Source organism: Hetaerina americana, unplaced genomic scaffold, assembly GCF_022747635.1.
Source record: "Hetaerina americana unplaced genomic scaffold, ioHetAmer1.1.p SCAF_11, whole genome shotgun sequence".
NCBI classification, from domain to species: domain Eukaryota; kingdom Metazoa; phylum Arthropoda; class Insecta; order Odonata; family Calopterygidae; genus Hetaerina; species Hetaerina americana.
In genome coordinates this window covers 13969210-13995862 of record NW_027286181.1, presented here as the reverse complement: position 1 = coordinate 13995862, position 26653 = coordinate 13969210, and the positions used below count along the sequence as shown (strand labels likewise).

The following is a 26653-nucleotide window of genomic DNA, read 5'->3' as shown; positions in this document are numbered from 1 at the left end:
AAGCGAAATTTTTTTATTGCGTGAGTCAATGTCCTTAATTGTAATTGCACGTTAGGATCAACAGTTTTTTCCTGAAAAATTCATTAATTACAAATAAATTCAGAAAATGCTGCTTTTTTACATTATTAAGTAATATTTTTTATATGCTTTTTGAAAATTTATGTAACTAGAACCATCATGTTTAATCGTGTTAATTTAACATTTCCTCCCGTAGATTTTCCTCAAAACAAAATGTTGCTAAATTTTTGAAAAGTATTTACGAGCACTCAAATACTATATATATGCCGTGAAGCTGGTTCAGAAATTTCATCGATCTTCATGATCAGTTCTAGCCCAGAGTGAAGACATACATTTCTTTATGAAAATACATATGATGCATGGGTTAAATGGAAGAAGCAACCATTAGGTCTCAATTTTGCCCAAATAAAGACCTCCATCTATCTATCTATGATATGTAGCCTAGAAAGGAACAAATTCGATAGGGTTAACAAAAAAAAATTACACGTCGATATATAATATCAGTTATTTTCATCAAGCAAATAATACTTAACGCTCTGTTGAATGTGGATGATTAATGCTTAACATGCAATCTTTATAGCTGGTAAACAGTTATTAAGTAGTAGTACTTAGGGGAGGCGACCGACTGCTGAGGTCATTTGCACCATTAAGGATTGACAGGAAAGGATGAAGGGTGGAGAGAAACCCGGAATCGGCATTAGCCTACTCTTAACGAAAGGCACCAAAGGGTCCACAGCTTAACGTTCCATCCGACGGACGGCGTACTCACTCAAAGTGCCCTCCACAAAGCACCTCTAGTAGGGATCCAGTTACCTCTGAAAAATATTCAACACCACCAGGGTTTGAACCCTGGCCCTCTTGGGGGAAGCCAGTTTGATAGCCACCGAACCATCAATCCCCAACACTTAATAAGGACAGCTGAATCTTACTAAGCTTCACATTGTAAGTAGGCTATGTGAACCACTTCGATTAATGGACAAAGACAGATAATGATTGAGATGGGTGACATGCAGCAATGAATATATTGTACAACAACCTGACACCCCATCATCCTTCAAGATTGCAAGTAATTATAGCTCAATGCAGGTTGGACATGGGCTGACACAGTACTGCCTAGGTTTTATTCCTACTGGGCCAAAATAATCAGCCTAGAGGTTGGTATGATAGGTGAGGGTAGAGTTCAGCTAATAGTAATCCATATTTAGCATGTGAAATTCACACATCAGGATAATATGGGGGACCAGTCACTTATTACTGTGCCGCGTTTGGTTTCCCAGGAAGATCTGGTGCTTGAAAAATCATTCAGTTTGGGTGAATCTAAGAGTTCCCAGGGGCATCACCTGGAATCGAACCTAAGCCTTCCAGTCAGTAGCCCAATTTACATTCCTATTCATTCTTAGAAAATACTCCATATATTTTAACGGAATGGTCATGAGCGTTCTGGGAATGTTTATGTGGTAGGAACTTATGCCACAGAATCTTTTCATTCGAAATATATAAAACTCACTCTGAGTGTTCATGTCAACCTTTGCGTTAAACCGTAAGGAGTTTAACAGTTCTATTCGAAATAGAACAATTATATTCGTAGACCAGAGAGGATATACGTCATTTTATTTTTCAATCAATATTTTGTAATTTCAGTGTGAATACTCTCACGAAAGAACGTTCATAGCTTACAATGTAATTATTTTTAGGCTTAATTATGGACAATTTCACATTGGAGGATGTCGAAAATTTATGGATGTTTGTCGCTATAATAAAAAAAGGATAAAATAAAAATCTGCGGTAGAATTTTTCAGAATAAATAAATAAAAAATAAAGAAAATGCCGTCACGGAAACATGTTGTTTACTTGAAATTCTATATTTGTTGACATTGTTGCCTTGGATATAAATAGGAAAAAATAAAAACAAATAATAAAAATGATTATATTATTGGAGAAACAGCTTTAATTTTATAAATTAAATAAAGAAACCGAATTTTTGGGAAGTTTTTACAAGTTTAATCTCACATTCCTCGATAATTTAAATATTTACGCACCGAAAATGCCTTTTCAGAAACATGCCATCTTGTCAAGAAACTCCGAACGGTTGTGAAGATAACTTTGAGCGTCACAATGTGAAAATTTTCTGAAACACGAAATATTATCGCGCAGGCATACCACTAATAAATAAATTATTCTTTCATTATTTTGTCGGTTCAAAGAGTCCATTCGGAAATATGAAAATTCTCATTTTTATATTTTTTTGTGGAAATATTTGCGTCGAATTCCACCCACGAACTTGTACGCGAAAGTTGAAATGGCTTCGAATGCTTCACTTCGAGCTGAATTGTAAGCGATCCAGCTGAACGTTTTGTAGCAGCGAGAGAAACGGGCAAACCAACTGTTGCTTGTTCCAACTGTGTGCCCTCTTCAGCGCAAACGGATCGATGTTAAAGGGAGATTATGAGCATTTAGAGGAGGAATAGAATTACTTTGTAGGAGAGGAAATAGGCTGGCGTCGTCTCGTAGTCCAGGCAGTCTCCGGAACCGGGAGTCGCACATTCCGCCACAGTTATCACCCCAGTCTTGTTATGAACGGCAAACCTGTTGGAAAAAGAAATGAGAATTGGAGTGGAGTTAAACTTTATCCAACTAAACAGTGAACGTCACATTTCGTACTCTCCAAACTCTCCTCAAACGTACTGTCTGAACGAAAGACGACGACTCACGCGACCATTTTCTCGAGGCCAACAATAGTAAACCCCATTATACGTAAAATGCCAACATCACAGGCTAGAAATGTCGGAAAATGAAATATGACCTCCGATTAGTTGGATGCAAAATTAGCGAATTGAAAATTCGTAATGGATTCTCAACGTATATGACCGATGGGTATCATTTGTGAAAATGAAGAAAAGAGAATCATTGGAATGGTTTGAATGGATTGTTTTTTTAAAATCGAATCCTTAAAGAATGAAAAGATTATTGAACGCCCCTAACTATTAAAACTAATGCAAAAAAAACATATCTAGAGCATTTTTTATTCGCTTCTAAAATGAAACCCATAAGCGCAAAAAATTGTGATGCGAAAGATAAAATGAAAACGAATTTAAAATGAAACACTACACGAAAAAAATGCAAGAGAAAAAGACGGGACATATTACGAACGACCTGTATTACGTTTAAGTACATTTAATTAGAAAAATTTAAACCGAAGATAAATACTTACATAATAGTAGTTCATGCCCAAATACACGTCTTTGGGCAATTTGAAAAAGTTCCCTGGCTGTCGTAAAGTTAAGGCATAATCGCCATGTGCTTACATTTTTCATTTTATTTTTTCTTAAAAATGAAAGAGGCGGGAATTTAAGTGGGAAGACGAGTGATGCTTTGGTCTTCCAACGTGCTAATAACGGTCTTAGTCTGCGTGATGCCTACACAAAGTGATATTCCACTGTGCACAGTTCGTGAACATGAATATTCGCGACCCAACTCCAATTAGTGCCGTCAGGAACCGAAATTTGAGCATCAAAGATATCGTTTTAATGCTCACGTTATGACAATATAAATTATATACACATTCAAACACGAAATCCCGCCATATGGCCAACAAATTCTCATTTATATAGAAACAGATATAAGGAAAAGGGATAGGAACACATATAAAGGACGAAAACAGGAGAGGTGGGGAAGGCGGAATCGAACAGACGACAAGCGCAAAAATATTTCTCGATCCTCCATGACACTGGATCTATCGACTTGCCGAGCCGATGCTCCCGGCAAGTCGAAAGATCCGAAGTTCAAGTCCCGGTCAAGGAAATATTTTTGCGCTTGTGATCTCCTTTTCCTTATACCTATTTCCATGTGAATATATATATATATATATATATATATATATACACAGTATGTATATATATATATATATATATATATATATATATATATATATATATATATCTATATATATATACATACTGTATAATGTTACTCACAAAGAAATGTTTTAAGCTTTGTTTCCCTATGAAAATATTGTACGAATACGCACTAGTAAAACTGCCGTTTCAAAATTAATTAAGCATTTGACAATCTATTATTTAAAAAAAAGTTAGGGTTGTAATATCATTAAAATGAAAAAAAGAAACATGATGTCTTTAAAGTTAGTGTCCTTTTCAATGTAATATGCAATGAAACAAGTCTGTAAACGTCGTGAGAAACATTTTTCTATTTTATTTACAGGGAAAGGCACCCGTTGGTTGTCCATCATAGCGCCGAAATTTACTCGCAAAGTGACAAAAAAAGAGAAACGCGAAAAAACAGCCAAGTGGCCCTCGGTCATATAAGAACGCCCCCTTCTCACCTGTCCGCCCCGTTGCCGAACAGCTGGTAGATGATGCCGTTCACTCCGAAGCGACCCGAGTCCCTGTCCTCGGCGGTGAGAGTCGCCACGGGTGAGCCGGGAGAGGCTGTCTCCAGCACGGTCGCTGAGAAGGACGAGTCATCGCGCGTGAACGCGGGCGTGTTGTCGTTCTCATCGATCACGCTGACCGTGACTGTGGCGGTCGACGACAACCTGGGAGAGGTGAGCTCTTCCTCGGCTATCACCTGACGGAGGAAAACACGTATTTTTTTAATGACCAGCGGAGAAGTAAGGAAAGAGAGAACGTCGGAGGTACAAAATGAAAGCAGGTTGTTTCAACGTACCCACATGAGCACTGTCTCATTCACCAAATAAAAAAATATTACAATTCACAAGAAAAAAAACAATTTGTAATGCTTTGATTAAATAATTAAATTTCATTAAATCCAGGTAAAGTTTATATATATATATATATATATATATATATATATATATATATATATATATATATATATATATATATATATATATATATATATATATATAGATGATTTCGTCGAAGTAACACGGAATTGTTGAATAACAAACTTTGACTGCAACAAACAATATAAGAACACATAAAAAGATCACTCACGCGTTATTTCTTGATCATTTCGACGGAATTTAGCTCCGTCTTCATCGGAAGAAATAGAAGTAACCATTACTTCTATTTCTTCCGATGAAGACGGAGCTGAATTCCGTCGAAATGATCAAGAAAACGTGTGAGTGATCTTTTTATGTGCTATTATATCGTTAATGGTGTCAAAGTTTGTTATATATATACATATATATATATATATATATATATATATAAACCATAAACACAGTATTAAACCCGAAGGTCGATTTGGTAGGTGATGGTAGAGTTCACCCAGTACTAAGCCCGACGGCGTGTGAAATTCACACATCAGGGTACGGGGGTCAGCTCCTTTCCCTGTGCCGGTTATGGTTTCCCAGGAAGATCTAGTACCCGAAAAATCACATAGCTTGGGTGGAGCTGCAGGTGCCCAGAGTGCCTTGCCCGGGAATCGAACCCGGGCCACTACGACCAACTTTATTCAATGCATACATATGTTCCAATCAATCTATATACATATATATATGGGGTCACGTCAAATATACTATATACATACATACATACACACACATACTTTCACACACATACATGTACACACAGACATATTTGTACATACATTCAAGCAAGAAAACCCGCCACACATACATATATATATGCATATATATATATATATATATATATATATATATATATATATATTTTATTTTTTGCCTTTCTCTGTTACTTTTTGCGTACCTCTCTCTCTCACCCACCCCATTCGCTCATGCCCCCACCACATTTCGTTCGCTCCGCTGATACAGAAAGCAGAGACCGCAGAGTGAGGGCGAGGGAAGAAATGGGGGGGGGGGATCCCGATGGACTTCCGATTTTCGGCCTGCTCGACTGGATTCCACGCCCTTTCGGAGTAAATGAAAGTTGGGCAGGGTGGGATGCAGGGTATTGGAGCGAGGGGGCGAGCGTTGCTGATCCCGCGTAGGTGGTGGCGGGTTTGGAAGGCATTTTGAGGAACGGTTTTCAGGGGTACGGGTTCCCCCACCCTTTAACCTTCGAGGAGAAAGGGAAGGAAGGAGGTCAACCAGTAGGGCGAAAGAGGGTCCATGGGAAAGACGTAACCTACACCAGCGCTCATGTTTTTGCGTTGGCGATGGACTAACGAAGTAGGCTCGACTATGCGGGCGTGTGACGCTGGTGATTTCTTACGCGACTTTTTACGCGCATGCGCTAGGGTTGCCACGGTAACATTATGCAACAGTGTAAATGACGCAAACATAATAAAGAAAAGAGACGAAGAATTTATGCCATGAAATTCCGATCTGAGGCACGTTTTTGCTGTGAAAATTACACAAATTCCTCGGATGAAATAAATGCAGGAGGATTTATTACTTTCTGTTTTATTTTTGGAGTCGAAATATCTACACATCCGTGCACAAATTTCATTCATGGGATTTTTTTTATAATTCGGCATTAAAGAGCTCCAGAATGTATGATTTTTCAATAATTAAAAATTATTATTTTAATTTTTCTTCTTTGAAAAATTGTCCACAGTTAATTCAACAGATCACCACTCACTAGTAGATGTTCATCAACTATTTCGGACTCATGAACTTTTATATTAACTGTTAAGCAAGACGAATATTGTACATACTAGCAACATTCATTGATGTTTTTAGACCCAATCGCCTACAAGATTGACCAATCCACAAATGCGGCCGTTGATCGATTAACTCCGCCTTGGAAACTTTTCAGGGTACGGCAGTTAAATCCGGACAAATGAAATTTTTGTTTAAAAATAAATGTATGAAAAACCTTTTACATACATGTAGTGTTATCTGTCAAGAGTAACATTACTCAATGTAATTACCCCCTTCAGCTGCAATGACCGCCTCTAATCTTGTCCTGAATCGATCGCACGCACTCTTTAAAACAGCGCTGTCCATATTCGCGAATATTGCTACGACAGCGGTGCGTAGAGACGCGACATCAGGGTGCCTCATCTTATTGTTAACTCTTTCGACTACGCTCCAAACATAATAGTCGAGGGGGTACAAGTCCGGGCTAATCAGGGGGTCAGAACTCCTTTGACCAGACCATGTCAATGTTATCTGAGAGCCAGTTTTGGACTAAATGACTCGTATGAGCTGGTACACCGTCCTGTTGAAGGACATATTGTCTCCCGGAAGCCAGAATTACCATCCACGGTTTTAGGTAATTCTTCATAATTTGCGAATTCGCGAAAATTGGCAACATTCCTCTGAAATCAGCGCCTGAGCGTTTCCTCGCCGGGTTTGCAAAACCTTCCTAAGACTTCTCCGAAGCATTATAATTAGCCAAAATATCGTAAACAATTGATCTGGGGTACCGGAAGAATCTAACTATTATTCGAAATATAACGCCCAAAGCGAACACTTTCGATAATAGCGGCTCTTCGATTGTACTCGGCACTTGTACGTAACATCTCGACCATTTTGAGGTCATGACTGTTTACTAGATGCCTATAGTTTTCAAGAACGCTAAACGCGACCTCCATTAGAACTACGATATGGCGGGAAATTTCAAATTGAAATTCGTCCGGAGATAACCGCAGAACCCTATAAAAAAATTACATTTCTCGCTAAGAAATGTAACCAACATTAAATTTCCTGCTTAAGTTTTAGTTTTCTATCAAAATGCAATAATAATTAATTTATTTTTCCAAAAACTCATCCATGGATTCGTAGGAGTACCTGTTTAGAATATTTAATGCGTCATTTCGTGAAGGATACGAAAAGATTATCTCGTTTCTTTAATTTTGAATTTTCCGAAGTGAAGCAATATGAATATCTCTAATTAAATTATTTGAAGCGATCTTGTTGCTTTGGGGGTTTGAATAGGAGTTCTCGCACTAGAAAAATCTTTTCCATTTAGTCAGTTAGAAAGAAAATTCCAAATTAGAAGGCGTACTAAATTCCATTACGTTAACTATGGCATCCTGTCATCTATTGACGGAAAAATACGATATATATATACTACCTTGATCAAAAAGTTCCCGGAATAACCACCGTGTGTCGCTCCCATCGTTCCGATTTGAGTTCTGTTTTTTTTGTTAAATTGGTACATCTGTTGTTGATATTCCCTTTAAATCTTAGTGTCATAACTTGACATTTGCAAAAGTTACGGTCGGTTTTCGGTATGTCCATCAGTGCTTCCTGCGATTTTTCCATTACTTCCTCTCGGCTGCTAAAACGCGTTCCCCGTAATGGTTTTTTAACTCGATTGAACAGAAAGAAGTCACAGGGAGCCAAATCAGGTGAATTCGGTGGCTGTTGGATGGTATTTGTTGCATTTTTCGTCAAAAAATTACGAATAATGATAGCACTGTGCGACGGTGCGTTATCATGGTGCAAAATCCACGAGTTTTCTGCCCACATTTCTGGTCTCTTTCGGCGAATTGCTTCACGCAAACGTCTCATAACGCCCAAATAATACTCTTTGTTTACTGTCTGGCCTTCTGGCAAAAATTCATGATGCACTACACCGTTGTAATCCATGAAAACCGTCAGCATTGCCTTCTTTTTTGACTGAAAACGACGTGGTTTTTTTGGTCTCGGCTCATTTGGTGAACGCCATTCACTTGCCTGATGTCTGGATTGCGTGTCGTACTCATAAACCCACGTCTCGTCTCCAGTAATGATCCTTTTGATGAATGTGGGATCGGATTCAGCCTCGCAAATCATGTCTTTTGCGACGTCAACACGGTCTCTTTTTTGCATGAAATTGAGGTCTTTTGGCACCAACTTTGCTGCTACACGACGGAAACCCAAATCATTAACCACAATGTCTTGGGCGGATCCATAGGCAATGTTCAAGTCCTCCGCTATTTCTCTGATGGTTAATTTGCGGTTATTGACCAACATTTCTTTTACTTTATCAATTTTTTCACCGACTTTCGATGTCGATGGTCTGCCACTGCGTTCATCATCTTCGATTGACTCACGACCACTTCTGAACCGCTCGTGCCACTGGTAAACGACCGTTTTTTTTAGAGAATCGTTGCCGAAACACTTTTCCAACATTTCCAACGTCCGTGCGCCACTAAATCCGTTTTTTACGCAAAATTTAATACAAGTTCGTTGTTGCAAATTTAAATCCATTTCTGAAATTTTAAAAAATCGCCAACACACACAGAGATAGATGTACTCTTGGCTACGTAACTTTGGCAAATGTCAAGTTATGACACTAAGATTTAAAGGGAATATCAACAACAGATGTACCAATTTAACAAAAAAAACAGAACTCAATTCGGAACGATGGGAGCGGCACACGGTGGTTATTCCGGGAACTTTTTGATCAAGGTAGTATATATATATATATATATATATATATATATATATATATATATATATATATATATATATAACTTATGTGAAAGTCTCACAAATGTGAATAATAATGTATATGAAGTTAGCACTAGCGAACAAAGACAAAAACACAGAAATACACACAAAAAGGAAAATAAATTCACTAGTTTTCGAACTTTCGCAGGTACAAGCCACCTTTTTCAAAGAAGAGAAGAAAGGATATCTTTCCATTTCTTCTCTTCCTTAGGAAACGTGGCTTTGTACCACCAAAAATTCGAAAACTAGTGAGTTTTATTTTCTTTTTCTTGTGTTTCTGAGTTTTCCTCTTTGTTCGCTAGTGCTTCCTCCATACACATTATAGATATCTTTAAATATAAATATATATATATATATATATATATATATATATATATATATATATATATATATATATATATATATATATACATATATATATATTTCTTTCCTTCCAATATATTGCATAAATCTGTTGTACATTCTTAACACTTCATCTTTTGCATAAGTCTGGCCTCTATCACAGTCTTTAACATCCTATTGCCAATCAAAACGCTCTGCATCCATCTTTACTGTCTCCTTTCGATATAACCCAACAGTCCTCTCTCCTCCCCTTTCACCATTCACTAACACTTCTATATTTGTTTTCTTTTCTATCCACTTCACCTTTTCCATCCTTCTCCACGCCCACATTTCAAAAGCCGCCAATCACAACGCCATAATCACAACATGGGGGTATCAGCCTCTCCCCTTTTCCCCTGGAAGTTACTCCACGCCTTTCTCTCTCGCGTTTAACGAGCGTGTGCGAGATGAAGGCGCGCACATGAGTGATTCCTCACGTGCGTGTGAATGCGAAAGTAATTTGTGTTTGTGCTTGTTTTTATGTCCGCGTATCCTTTCCGCATGGACGGAAGACCCGAGTCAGAGAGGGAAGCCAAACCGTGCGCGGTGAGAGGTTCTTTCTTTCTTTTTTTTTCTTCTTAAAATGAAGTACCACTTTCCTCGAACCGTGATGTTGCCCGTATCGCCTCATTTTGCGCACCGCGACCGTCAATTATCTCAGAATAAAACACCTCCCCCGTCTCCATGTGCAAACTGAAAATTGCACCAAAGCTACTACAAAACTGGGATTTTATCTAGAGGAACTTTTTTTTCTGGAATTTTACGATAGAAAAACGCAAAAAAATGCTCGCTACTAATAACAGGTACTTCATTAGGTCTGATTTGGTGTAACTTCAACATATTTATGAGAAATAGACTTTTCAAGTGGAAAGCAATTTATTTATACATGAAACGATGCGGGGCGCAGACACTAAATTTACACTGTATTATCAAATCCCCACTCTGATTTTTTTAGTAAATTTTATTTTTGTGTTTCGCTAATATTTCTAATCTATTTTTTTATAATCTAATGTTTTTAACATATGTCAGAATCTGAAAATGACAGAATGGTTAAGGAAATGTCGTACCAAAAGGCCCGTAGTTGGATTCCAGGTAGTGCTCATTTATAAAATTACTTGTCTTTATGCTTTTACACTAATTTCACTATATTCCGTCTTTAGAATACAAAGACGAATCACTGATACCCTACCAGTATCCCAAGAAATGATTTTCTGAATTTATATCGATGTTGTGTGTACTATTGACTCAATCATTTTCATCTGTCTAAACGCAGAAGCACATAACACGCATTGAGATGCAGGAATAAACGCATACATATCGTAATTATGCCGTTAAACATGACTGCTAAAACACGAATACATATTTTATCCGAATAATAAAATACATACGAATGGTATTATCTCTTTGGTCAATTTCATTCTCCGAAGAAGGTCACATTCTTTTTAAGAGCCATTCAACCGCTTGAAATGCTCCATGAAAATCTGCTCTAGCATTTTCTGTCTCATTTCTGCGACAGAGAGTCTACAAATATCACTTGGATATTTTTTGTCCTTAAATTACGTATTTAATGATAAAAATAAATCTGTATTTGGCTTTGTTACTACTGTTTAAGGTAGATTTCGGATTGACCTTCTTGGTCTCGTGCAACAAGGCGCAAACCCTGATATCCCACACACTAAAATAAACCCTTCCAAGAGTTCCACATACCTACTCCAATCCTCCCTTTACGTCCAACATGCCTAGCCTATTCTAACCACCTCCTCGTTTGCTCATTATCCTATCTCTATCGAAGTCTTCTACGAGGCATTTGCCAATCAAAACGCTCTGCAGCCATGTTTCCAGTCTCCATTGGATTCGTCTCAACAATCCCCTCTCCTCCCTAGTTTATAAATTGTAGATTAAGGTGTGATGTGGTCGGAACCGTTCCTTAATAATGAAGACGAATTCCTAAGAAACTGCGGGAGATGCCGCAACAGTAACTTTTAACGGAGTCATCCGCTAATACGTCTGCATTTAAATGCAATAATTTCGGAGCGTAAAAATCATTCGCCTTGACCGGTTTTCGAACCCGTATCCCTCAATGTCCGGTCGAGTACTTTAACCAGTTAAGCTATCGAGGCGTTCTCCTGAACTCTGAAATTTTGAGGAGGACGCCTCGATAGCTTAACTGGTTCAAGCACTCGACCGGACATTGAGGGATCCGGGTTCGAATCCCGGTCATGACGAATGATTTTTACACCCTGAAATTGTTACATTGAGCAGAGACGAAGACTATTAAAATTTTCTACTTAATATTAAATGGAAAATTGTAATAGCCTTCGTGTATGTAATCACTCCTTCGTTTTACTAGGCATACGTACATTCATTACCTATGTTTTATGCATACCGATCGCTTTGAGCATCGAGTACATATATCTGAAAGACGGCACCCCTTCATTCGTTAAAACACAAAATGGCTACTAACGAGCCATACCATTATGCAAGTGAGCAGCTTTATACTGAATATTTGTGTTGGTTGCCATAGCCGTGACAATGGTCGCAGGTCACGTGATATTTGAAACAAACCACAACGGTTTTTTTGCCTCTTCGGGTGACGTCATGCGCTTTTTTACAACTTGTCAATTCCGTGAAAACTATATCCGCGTCCATTTAACTATGCGGTGAATGAATCGATGCCTAAAATACATGGTAACCAGGTCACATGGTTCTTGTTTATTTTTCAATCTCGAGCAATGAGGACTGATGCCTGAGATTGTTTAGTTGTGATTATAACTTGTGAGCGTCACTTTTGATTGTTGCTTTTTGGTTGTTACTTGTGATTGGTTTCGTTGAAACCGTGGTGGAGCCGATCGGACCACAAACATAGAATATCCGGAAAAGTAATAATTCTCCTTACATTTTGATCCACCCTTGGGCGAACAACCCTTTACCTTTTGATGCCTTAGAGCCCTTATCGTTGGCAAAGTCTCCATTCTTTTGTTCAGAGGGATGCGAATTTCAACAAATCAAGAATAATTGCTGTCATCCCAAGTGGTGAGCGCCGACTTGTATGGCGAGCGCGTTTGCCTATGGGCCATTACCCTCAACTCCAAGGACGTGGAATGGAAAATTGCCCAGAAGTTCACCAAAGTTCTGAACTACGTGGAGGGGATGTTTAAAATAATACCCTGAGGGATTTTCCAGGGTTATTTGAGTCGCCCCCTCCCCCCACTCCCTTTCATTCCGCTTCTTTAGCCAGAGACTTTTTACTCCTACGGGGATCATTCACTGCATTCTGGATCTATATCTGAAAAGGAACGATTTTTATCTCCACACACATAAGGAGTTCAGAGAATATCGCCTAACCCTATGAGACATTCATTGTTCTGCCGTTTTTCTCATCGGTTTTGAATGGATTTACTTTTTTTCGTCTTGTCACCACGATTCCATTCAAGACGACGAATTTATTTCTGGTCTTTTGCTTTCGAGAGATATTACGGGCATAAAACTAAAACTATCTGATTCAGTTTGACCGTTTTTGTGATAAACATATATGTACATACATATATATGTATATATATATACACATATATACATACATATGTATATATATAATACGTATATGATATATGTATACTGAAATATATACATTTCAAATAGTTTGAGCTTTCGGACTTCTTTTAGGCCTTCTTCAGGTCAGACTGACTTGGAGGTCCCAGAGAAGGCCGAAAGCTTTAATTTTCTTAGATGTGAGTGTCCTTTTTCGTGTTTTCTCTACATATTTTTGCGTTACATTGTGCCGTCCGTATATTGATCTTGTGAGTGCTTCTACAGCATCTATAAACATATATATATATATATATATATATATATATATATATACACACACACACATACATACATATATATTCATACATACATATATATACATACATACATATATATACATACATACATATATACATATACATATGTGTGTGTGTGTGTGTGTGCGTGACTGCGTGCCATCCATGCTTTAACCATTGTCAGAAAACTCGATGATTAAAAATTCCTCTAAGTATCTAAAATATTCTCGTCGTGAAAGGAAAAAATGGCGTCCGACTGAAATAAATTCTTCAATTGGCAATACGTTTCTCAATTTAAAATCATGGCCACCTGTTGATATTTGGTGTCCAAGAATCCAATCCTGTATTTTATTTAAAACAAATAAGGAGGAGTCTTCGGACGAATGAAATATGTGCGCCAAAATATATTTTGCAAAATTCATGGATATCGCTTGTCTACACACGCTGAAAACGTCCCCAGCAACGGGGAGAGAAATGTCAAACTATTATATCATTAGCGAATTATACGTATAAGGGCGCGTTGGTGTGCAGCAAAACCTTTTGGATTTCGAATTCATCCGGTGACATCTCTTACATCATATATTCTACCTCAGGAATTGCATCACCACCTCAATCCACAACGGCATAAAGGACCTCGGTAGTCGGTCGCCTCAGCTGGAAAACACCTCTGAAACATTTCAAAATCACGAGAAAAAAGCTTAGCTTTACTGACAACATCAATAAAATCATAACCTAGTTGTTACACAGTTGAACTCAAAATAGTTTACGTTGGGTTTTTGGTTGGGTTGTTCTCTCATTTTGCGCGATAGCATAGATTTCGAGATTCGCCTTCTGGTTTCATTCTAGCTGGGAATATGAGGACAAGCTAGAAAAAAATTAGGATTTATTTGAAAGGTATTGGGGAAATGTTAAAAGGAATTTAACATAGCAATGTTATCTTTCGTTAGTTTGTTCTCATTTAGAATAGTATGCTGCTAGTATATGGGATCCTCACGAAGTTGGATTAATTGCCGAATTGGATCGCGTGCAGCGTAGAGGAGCTAGATTTGGAAAACGATGTTATAATAAACTTAGTAGCGTATCCAAAATATTAAAGGAGCTAGGCTGGGAATCCCTCACGGATGGAAGGCTAAATTACAGATTGAAAGTCTTGCATCATTTGGAAGGATGTCTCTTTAGCAGTGATATTGAAAATGTATTATTAACCCCATCGTACTACTGTAGCAGAAATCATGTTAATAAAATTATAGAGATCAAGTGCAGAAAAGATTTCCCAGGAACGATAATGGATCAGAATGACGTTATACGGGTGGATGGATAAGATTTTGTGTCAAAAATAGTCTGGTGCGTAATCACCCCCTGCCACACACCCTAACGGTGGCTTGCAAGGTATCATGTACCAATATTCAGCACAAGTACATCTAAATATGGCGAAGGAAGCGGTTAATGGTCAATCCGCATTAGATCCTTAACCAATTGCTATTGAGCGTAAGCATTAAAATTTTTTTTGATCACCATTTTTAGTCAATCAATGTGGCCTTTGATTTTTTATGAAGATAAAAATAAAATTTGATAAAAAATTAATAATTGAGTAAACAGTTAATTAAATTAATCATTGAGATAAACCAATAAATTAACGAACAAACGAATAAACACACAAATTAAGTCAACAAACAAGTGAACCAAGTCAAAAAAAAACCAAACTAATAAGCAGGCCGATGAAGTTAATTGTCGATATTGCGGGCAATAATACGCATTTATAAAATTGACAACGCTCGAACAACAATGAGGTGTAACTAATGCGACAAGAATGTATAATATGATTTTTCAAAAAAGAGATTAACAACACATTATATATATTTATATAGTATATATATATGTATATATATATGTATATATATATATATATATACACACACACACACACACACACACACATATATATATATATATATATATATATATATATATATATATATATATATATATATATACTCGTACCTACTTACCTCTTCTTTCCTCTCCCCTCCCCCTTTTATGAATATGGCCACGTTAGAATCCGGGTCACACTCGGGTTATTCGACACCAATGGAAGGGAAGAGGCTCCCATAACACTCACTGCATTGCACGCTCTGGCGTCCGCGAGGCGGCCTAATACATTATCGTCATAAGCTCGGTAAATTTCCAGGGACAAGAATGTTCTCCTTGGCTTTGAGAACATGAACAATTACCTGAGAACCACAACGCTATCTAAAGTGAACACAATTTACACCTCGCTCCTCTCATTATTATTAAGTCAGTATATCAAACATTATTTCTCGTATGGCGTACCGGTCTCGTATGCTGCATGTGTAGAGGCCCAAGGACAGTACTTTGAAGAATTTTAAGTGTTTTTGCAAATCTGTTCAACATATTTCCTAAAGAATTGCATTACTTTAGGAACGCACCCTGTATGGTGCGACTTGCTTTAAGAAAACGTGCCTACGTAATCACGCTGGGAGAGACCTACTTAATTTGCTTGTCAAATGAATCTCTGTAATGGATAAGTATAAATGAAATACGCAAAAGAAAACTCTTTTCCAAACTCTAACATGCATGTAAGCTGCGGATTTGAAAAAAAACAGCACACCGGGACAGTTGACTGGTTTTCGTAATCACTTTCAAAATCCGCGCGTGAATAATCCGCCCCTTTTATGCCGATGACACAATTTCACGAGCGTTACGCCTCTTGGGTGCCCCAGTTGTTAGGTGACGTAATTGCCACGTAGTTTATCAAATGGATTTGTTGCCTTCGCGACTTTTGGCGAGGAGGAGAGCAGAACCATGACGTCAACGTAATTACGGTAATGCCAGCGGGCGTAAAATATTGAAGTAATACTTCGACTAGGACATTTTGACGAGAAAGGTTATTCCCGCAAGATTTACGAACAACTTCCTATCCTATGTAATCAACAAGTGAAGACTGTACCGAATAAACGGCCACAATGCTCAGCAGGAGTCGCGGTAAGGTCCTTACGTTTAAAAGGAACAGTTGAAAATAATGTATAAAATTCAACAATATTTGAACATATTTCTTTGACTGACTCAACAATGAAACGCTACGTCGCTAGGGCGGAGTGACGTTTCGATCTCCTCGTGGCGCGGAGAATAAAACTACATAAACTTAACAGAATATGCGTAAAAATCACTTAATATCTAGGCAGAAACAAATAATACTGTTAAAGAAGTGGATGGCAGAGAGTGTCATTACAGAAAGCAATTTTCGATTTTATCATCAGTTTTATTCGCTCGGCCTTCTAGGCACGAGTTCCTCAAAGCATGGAAGCCATGCCAGGACGAGAGTTTTACGTCCATTTGGCACGTGAAACAATCGAACCATTAGAATGCAACAATTTCAGAGTGTAAAAATCATTCGCCTTATTTTTTAAAATATAAAAATCATAACATTGTAATGCATACTAGCGGATGACTCCGTAAAAAAGTTACTTTCGCGATATCTAGAACGGTAGAAGAACAGTTCTGCTACCTTGGGAAAGTAATTATAAGAGAAAACAGGTGCACAAGAAAAGAAGGATAACCTTGGCGAAGAAGGCGTATGAAAATCAAAAGAATCTTTCTTAGAAACCAACACATGAAATTGGAAAGTAGGAAATCCTTTGCAAAAACGTTTATATTGAGTACATTATTATAGGGATGCGAAACTTGGTCATCGAGAAAGAGGAAAAAGGCTCCGTTTGAAGCAGTGGAAATTTGGACTTGGAGAAGGATAATAAGAAATAGATGGATGGACAAGAAAAGCAACTTAGAAGTATTGAGAGAAATAAAAGAGGAGAGAAATTTAGAATAGAAAGAGATGGAGAAAAGGAAAATTAAATTTTCTGGATATTTTTCCAGGCATCACAACTTACGGGAAAATATAATGGAGGGGAAAATTATATAAAAAAATGGAAAAGGAAGGCCAAGAAAAAAAATTTATAGATGATATAAAAAGTACTATGGAATCCCGCTTTCTGAAAGACATCCAGGAAAATCTCTGCGGGAACAAAATCCTTATTTCAAAGCTCGAAAATCCACAGAAAGAATTCACTCTAAATCGGTTAATCGTTGAATTTTAATAATTCTATCCAGAAATTCAGAGAGACAGGGAACATTGGAAACGGTGAGCAACGTAGAATAGAAGCCTTTGAAAAATGGTTCTGGAGGAAAATACATGTACTGAAGGATATTAACTGGAGAGAAAACCCCTGGGGAACGAGTATTATACACAGAGGGAATAAAAGAGAAGAGGACCACATTGAGGAAACACTACGGCATAAAAGAACTATATGAATTGGATACAAACTGAGAAAAAATGGAATATTTTAAGACATAATCATTGAAGGGAACATCACGTGACGGAAGACTAAGAAAAGAAAAGTACGAGGCATATTCGAAATTTAAGGGAAGTGTTCTTATATATAAATATTGACGGGTTAGAACAGAGTTGTATACATGCAGCGCCATCTATTTTTGATTGTTTCCACAGTTACTGAAGCTATTGTTATGATTCATTAGTCATTTGTCGTTCGGTGAATGTAGATAACAATGTCCGCGAAAGTTATAGTAAGTCCACCAGTTGCGAAGTGCGTTCTGTGCAAAAATTTCCAGCAAAAAAGGATCATCGGTTGTCCATATTCATTACGAATTGTGTCTTGCTTATATAGACCTACAATAATGAGTCAAGGAAAGATTAAACTAAGAAGGAGTTAAGGTTAGAATTGTTTAAAATGGAGTCGAGACTTCAAAAATGGCTGCAGAAATGTGCATGATTTATATATATATATATATATATATATATATATATATATATATATATATATATATATATATATATAGTACAATACACAGTAACACACAATATAGAAACACAAAAAAAGAGAACACTCACACGTATTTTCTTGATATTTCGACGGAAACAATCCGTCTTCCTCTGAAGATATAGAAGTAATCCATTACTTCTATATCTTCAGAGGAAGACGGATTGTTTCCGTCGAAATATAAAGAAAATACGTGTGAGTGTTCTCTTTTTTTGTGTTTCTATATTGTGTGTTACTGTGTATTGTACTATTCGGCACTTCCGTGTTACGTCTACGAAAGCATATATATATATATATATACCGTGTAAGCCACCACCAGGGTGTGTGGCAGGGGGTGATTACACACCAAAATAATTTTACCCGAACACCTACGGCGGTCGAACAATGTTATTATGATCCACTATCGTCCGTGGAAAAAATGGCATCTTGAATCTATATGTTCTACACTTAATCTCTCGAATTTTATTGACATGATCTCTCCTACCGTAGTACGATGGGGGTAATAATACATTCTCAACATCACTGCTGAAGAGACCTCCTTCTAATTAATGCAAGAGCTTCAATCTGTAATTTAACCTTCGCTCAGTGAGGGATTCCCAGCATAGCTGCTCTAGTATTTTGGATACGCTACTATATTTATCATAACAACGATTTACAGATCTGGCTCCTCTACGCTGCACGCGATCCAATTCGGCAATCAATCCAACTTCGTGAGGATCCCATATACTTGCAGCATATTCTAAATGAGGCCTAAAAAACGCCAGATGACATTTCTCTTTGACCTTTGCATCACATATACCTAATTAAATGTTCCGTAACCTTGTACAAAATGGATGCGAGGGAAATGGGTTAGTAATTACTCCATTCCTCCATGTCTCCGTTTTTAAACATTGGTGTTACGTTAGCCGTTTTCCAATCTCTGGAAACCTTTTGTTCTACCAGCGACTTCTTAAATATTATTTCTAGATACGGCGCAATTTTTGAAGCTAGATTTTTATAAATATACGAGCGGGTAATTTCATCGGCCCCGGAGGATATATTAGGCTCAATATTTTTCAGCAAACGTTCTATTCCATTATATTAATTAGATTTCAATTTTGGGAATCGGTTGACCGACACGATGAAGAGCTTGAGTGGTTGGCCCAGTAACCAGACCGCAGAAGTCGTTCAACAATTGAAACAAGAATTGGGATCTGCTTGACGATCAGTAGTCTGGTTGGACGCGCTACTATTCACATGATTATTACGAGAATGCACGGATATCACAAATTGGGTGCAAGGTGTGTACCAAACATGACTACCGACCAACACAAAGAGCATAAAAATGTTGATTGGACGAGCGTCTTTGGACCATAATCGACAAGACGGAGATAACTTGATCTTGTTGCTAGCGGCTATTTTTCTCTTCTGGTACTGGCACTTGTACAAGCCACTTGAAACAGTGAATTGGTGGACAACGGTTTTAGCACGACGATGAACACAAGACTGCCGGTGTCAACTGGTTCGATTCCCGGGAGAAGAATTTCTAAGCTGTCGGATTGACGTAGCTGGTGCAGCGTTTCCTTAACTGCTTAGAAGTCAAAAGGCGATTTTGCAGGAAAGTACGAAGTAGGTTTGTACGTAACTAAAAGAGTATATAAAAAAATTTCTGACGAATATTTTTTATGACCAAACAGAGTTAACTTTAAAAAAAAACCCCTCATACAAGACTTGTACATAGAAAAAAAATTAAGAAGGACGTAGTAAGGTAAAGAATCTATCAAGGGGTGAGAGGGAATTTGACAAAGAAAAGAGAAGAAAGGACGCCTATTGAAATATTGCCGATGATGGCCCAGAAAACGGATTTTTTTTGCGAATTCACAGCTGTTCGGGGTTGGCAACGTGAGGATATATACTAAATTAAAGAGAGAGGGAGTGGGAGAGAAATGCTCTTTACACTGCATTTCAGATTGAACATTAATTTAGCATGCTTAAATAGTTACTGATTAAACCAAAAAAACCTACATTCGCGAAAGGCAATCAACAAAAAAACAGAATTAAATAAAGATAACTTATTTTTTGAACAAATTTAAATTTATTAATTTCAAATTTATTTGTGTTTTTGAAAGTTGACTCGCCGTTGCCAAGGAAGATTTAAGCGTTTTGGGAAGTAAGCAATTTTTATTATTGTAAAGGTAAATTATCAAATTTATAATTAATTAATAAATATTGAAATTGAGTATTCAAAAATACAACAGCGCATTTAATTCTAAACATTAAACAATACATTTTTTAAAGTTATAAATGAAACGATTGACCTAACTATAAACTAGGAAACGCATCAACAATGGAAAAACGCATTTGCCGCCATTTTTTTCCTTTCCGACAAGAATTTCGTAAATATTGGGAGTTTAAACACACTAATATATCTCGAATTACGCGGGAAGATGTGAATATTTTTTTACAGAAATAAAAAAAAAATCACAATAATCAGTAAAATATCAATTGTAAAAAAACTTGTTGTCTTCTTTCATATTTTATACAATATTTTTTCTCACGGAATATAAGGATTCACGTTGAATGTACTTCTTTGTATGAAAAGTTATGAGAAATATTAGCGTGGAAGGGGAAGGATCCAATGGATATTTGAAGATGCTTTTGTGGAGTAACCAGAACGTCTTGCGCTATCCCAGTACAAGGCACAAGCCTCTCAAGATCTAGCGAGCGGAGGATGGGTTGCCATAGAGCCGCCGCTTGTCACTCCCTTCTCATGACAATGGTCCAGCGGGCGGAAGCCCACGCCAGCCTCCTCCTCGCGAACATTAGTTATTGTCCTCCAGCTACGCCAGGTTCCCCACAGCGCTGCCTAACGTGTGAGGGGAAGGGGGGCTTGGCTGGAGGGATAAAAACCACGTGATAAATAGCGCCGAGCGTTACACCCACCAGGGAAGGGCTGCCGCGGAAAAGAAATCAAGCCGAATCAGGGGGAAAGAGATTCTATGGCATAATATTACACTAAAAAAAATCGAAAGAACAGTACGTTAACCCATCCCTAGATGGCAGGAGGCATTGGTTGAGACTGTGGGATGTTAGCAAGCATCCCCGTAGGAAATTTGCGGAGGAAAATATCGATTATATATATAAATAAATGCTCATTTACTTCGACGAAATCGATAAAAAAACTCTGGACATAACTCTACCTGAGAAATGCGTTTTTTCAAAATTAAAAAGAATTAAAAAAAGCTAAAAAATTGGGATTTAATTTCAATAAATTAAAAAAATCACAATCATTGCTATCGTAACAATAAGTATTGCAAATTGTAAATCGCCATGCATTCTTGAACCGACATGAAAAGTCTAGAAATAAAATATTTATACTAGCATAATAATAACATAACATGACAATTTAACAATTACTATGGGAACTACCAATAAATAAACTCGGCATTGGTATTCTTCGACAATATCAGATTAAGATGTCAGAGTTTCGGTAATTCCCTATTATCGTGTACACTAATTGAGCTATTTCGTGACGTCGAAACTAAGTCACTGTCTCTAGTCTCGAAAATGTCAATTTATCACTTAATAGCCGATCCTGAAAAACATTTAATGTCGAACATTATGCATCTCACTAGTTTACCACGCTTGCGTCATTCACATTGTTGCGAATCGTTGCTATGGCGATTCCAGGTATCGTACGTAGACAGGCCCCCCTCCTCCCTGGCCCCCTGCCCTGGCTGGGTTGAATACGCACGTCGGTTCTAAGGGCACTTACCAACAGGATGAACTTCCGCTGACTGGGGTCTTCGTAGTCGAGGGAGGCGTTCGATGCGACACGGATGCTGACAGTGGCCGAGCTGCTGGCCAGGGACGGCTCCACGGTGAAAGAACCGGACACGTCTTGGAGGCGAAGGCGAAAAACGGAATTCGTACCCTGTGAAAAAGAGGGAGACCGCCGGTGAGAGGAAAAACTAGGCGGATCACACCAATTATTTCCAGAAACCACAATTACACGAACGACGTCATTATATATATGTGTGTGTGTATATATATATATATATATATATATATATATATATATATATATAAACATACATATATATATAATAAATTGTAGAGCAACAAACAATATAGACACATAAAAAGATCACTCACACGTTATTTCTTTATCATTTCGATGGAATTCTGCTCCATCTTCATCGGAAGATATAGAATATATATATCAATGATGTAGAAACGCGCAAGACAGCAATATTCTCGGAGGCCTTCTTCAGGTCAGACACATTAGACTCAGGGTCTGACCTAAAGAAGGCCGAAAGCTTATACTTTCTGAAATGTGTCCTTTTACGTGTTTTTTATTTTATTTTTTTGTCCTATTGTGCCGTACAGATATATAAATATAAATATATATATATATATAATTATATATATATTTATATATACATATATATAACATATACATATACATGCATATATATATATATATATATATATATATATATATATATATATATATATATATATATATATATATATATATATAACAATCAGGATAGCAGATGGTTACGATACAGGGGAGAGGGGAAGGAGTACTCACCACATCCGGGTCACGGACTGTAATGTCCAGGTTAGGCAGGGGTGTGCCTTCAGGGGCGCCCTCGGGAACGGATGCGTAATACTCCCGTCGGTTGAACCTTGGCGGTTCGTCATTCACGTCCCTGATGGTGACCGTGGCCTCAGTAGTGGTGACTGTTAGTGGACCGTCCAGCGGCTGACCGTTGACCAACTCCGTCGCCTGCGGGGACAAAAACACACACACAATGCAAAGATGCAATTAAAATGGCCGACATTTTTATACGGATATACAATTTGTAAAATTAATTACAGTTAGAATATAATTTAGGCTTTTAAACCTGAATAGCAAGCAGTACTTGAGCACTGCTAGATATTGAAACTGTACATAACAGGGCAATGAATAAATACCTTATACCCTGTTATTACAAGATTTATGTTGAAATAATAAAGGCAATTTCCCGACGGAGATCATTCCATATTTAAAAGGGATAACATAAAAATTATACAGATATAAACCAGAATAGTTCAAGTAAAAGAAATGTTTATTGGGCAATGAAATATTAATGAAAAATGGAAATAATGGATGAGAACTTGTACAAATTCAATTAGATGAAGTCCTGCGATATAATAGTATTCGTCGGCAATCATATATATATATATATATATATATATATATATATATATATGCATTTACACACACACACACATATATATATACACACACACATGTATATATATAAATTCTACCTAAAACTTAAAAATAACATTTGTGCATCGATATGTTGGGTAGTCTACTTTAATTTAATTTTGCGATCAATATCGAATACCAATGTAACAGTCAATCACTCCCTTTAAGTGCAAGTGTATAAATCTTTACAATGACTGGTTTTTATCCAATGAAATAAATCGTGCATGTAATCTTCGCACCCCCAGTGACTACCAAACTAGCCTATAATCCAATAATGATAACGTGAAGCTTTATTTTCGTTCACAATGGTCACGGAATCACGAAACGGGTATCTTTTATATGTATCTTAAAGTACAATTCCCAAGTTCGGTCCTTCTACGACGGGTAGCGAATTCTCGACTCGCATTCAAGTAGAGACGTCTTTATCAACGTGGAAAAAAAGAACACCTCTCGCCTCCTCAACCTTCGGCCGTGACATCGATACAGATGATGAATTCCCTCTCGTCGATTCCCAGGTTGCTCTAGAAAGCAAAAGCACTCCCGTCTTGGATTCGAAAACTTTTCAAGGCGGATTGGAACGATTTTCCGCGACGATTGACGGATCAGTGAAAGGGCTCTGAATATCTATTTTTTCGCATTCGCGTGCGGCCATTTTTCTTGATCACGCCTATCTTTGACCTATCCGCCCGTCCGAATTGATTCATTGCTGTCTATTGAAACATTTTTTTTCCTGACGTGGGCGACGGGCCTAATTCCCTGAGGAAATAATACCAAAGGGTTAATCTACACTTACACGCGCGTGTAGGCACATATGCATACATATATGCCTATACATATATATATATATATATATATATATATATATATATATATATATATATATATATATATATATATATATATATATATATATATATATATATATATAACACACACACACACATATATATATAGGGGATCGAGATGGTGCGGGGGCTAACGTACTGGCTTCCCACCCTGAGGGCGCGGGTTAAAATCCTGGCGGTGTTGAATATTTTTCAGAGGTATCTCGATCCCTACTTGAGGTGCTTTGTGGAGGGCACTTTGAGTAAGTACGCCGTCCGTCGGATGGGACGTTAAACTGCGGACCCCTCGGCGCCTTTCGTAAAGAGTAGGCTAATGCCGACGCCGGGTTTCTCTCCACCCTTCATCCTTTCCTGTCCATCCCCTATGGCGCAAATGACCTTAGCTGTCGGTCGCCTCCCCTAAAAACTACTACTACTACACACACACACACACACACACATATATATATATATATATATATATATATATATATATATATATATATAAATAGATAAAGAACGTACTACGGCCGAGTGCATGGAAAGAATGTAAAACCCAAAGCCGTACACTTAAGGGCACTTATAGGGGGAATATAGAAGGGGGTGGGAAAGTTATTGTTTGGCGGGAAGCCAGATGCCAGTGACCCGTCACTCAAACAAATGAAAATTAAAATAAATAGTTCTACCAATTACTCCCTTGATCAGGTATTTGCACATCAAATTGACCTTCACAAGTCGCAACCACACACACACGCAGGGTTTACGGGGCGGGAAGCCCGACGCCAGTGACCCGTCACTCAAACAAATGGAAAATAAAATAAATAGTTCAAACAATTACTCCCTTGCTCAGGTATTTGCACAACAAATTGACCTTCACAAGTCGCAACCACACACCCACACAGGGTTTACGGGGCGGGAAGCCCGACGCCAGTGACCCGTCACTCAAACAAATGAAAAAATAAAATAAATAGTTCAAACAATTACTCCCTTGATCAGGTATTTGCACCACAAATTGACCTTCACAAGTCGCAACCACACACACACGCAGGGTTTACGGGGCGGGAAGCCCGACGCCAGTGACCCGTCACTCAAACAAATGGAAAATAAAATAAAAATTATATAACACTTACTCCCTCGCTCAGGTATTTGCAAACAAATTGACCTTCGCAAGTCACAAACACACACACACACACACGGTTTACGGGGTTGGAAACCCGGCGCCAGTGACCCGTCACTCAAACTCGGACGACACAAAAGTACAGTGCTGGAGGGGAAAGTGCCGAAAAACCTTACTATTACTTACTACTACCCATTATATATATATATATATATATATATATATATATATATATATATATATATATAATGGGCTGACACAATATAACACAAATAGAAAAGAATAGACACATTTAAAAGAACACTCACACGGTAAATTGTTCGAGCTTTCGGCCCTCTCAGAGGCCTTCTTCAAGAGAGACTGAAAATATGCTATCTATCAGTCTCTCTTGAAGAAGGCCTCTGAGAGGGCCGAAAGCTCGAACAATTTACCGTGTGAGTGTTCTTTTAAATGTGTCTATTCTTTTCTATTTTTGTTATATTGTGTCAGCCCATTATTGTGCCGCTCGTGTGAGTTTTTCCGTACAATCGTATATATATATATATATATATATATATATATATATATATATATATATATATATATATATATATATATATATATATAGCACGTGTATGCGAAATGGTTTGTATGGGTACATTTTACGCCAAGACAGTAAGAGCTTCTAATTGTTTGCATTAGTATAATAAAAACACTCAAATGAACATAGGCTTTTTGGATACACTATTTTGGAAACATTTTCCCGCTCTTTCCGTGCGTTGCTAACGCTAGTGTCATTGTTGCCTCCGATCGTTTGACAATCAACTTATATCTCAAAAATAGGTGAAGGAATAACGTTATTCACTTGCCTCTTCTGCTAATATATCGGAATTCTTGCATCAATAGATTTTTAACACGATAGTTTATCTGGCTCTCCTTCCAACAGAGTGAAATATGAGTATCAGGCAGAACGAACCTTACGCTGGACAAAACAGACCTAATAGCAACGTCATCTTTTCCTAATGAGTCGTGTAAAAGTAACCTTAATGGGAGTAGAATAATTGCTTTTCGTCTTTTTACAGAG

General features: G+C 37.7%; 1 protein-coding gene across 1 annotated transcript in view; it reads right to left on the bottom strand.

Moving 5' to 3' along the window:
* Cad87A (cadherin 87A) overlaps nucleotides 1–26653 on the bottom strand; it is a 627410-nt gene that overhangs the window by 30455 nt on the left and 570302 nt on the right. The window contains exons 8-11 of the mRNA XM_071599425.1: nucleotides 22984–23181; nucleotides 22162–22320; nucleotides 4358–4602; nucleotides 2493–2604 (exon numbers count right to left, since the gene is read on the bottom strand). Of these exons, the coding sequence (XP_071455526.1) occupies nucleotides 2493–2604; nucleotides 4358–4602; nucleotides 22162–22320; nucleotides 22984–23181 (714 nt within the window). The remainder of the gene's footprint in view (nucleotides 1–2492; nucleotides 2605–4357; nucleotides 4603–22161; nucleotides 22321–22983; nucleotides 23182–26653) is intronic.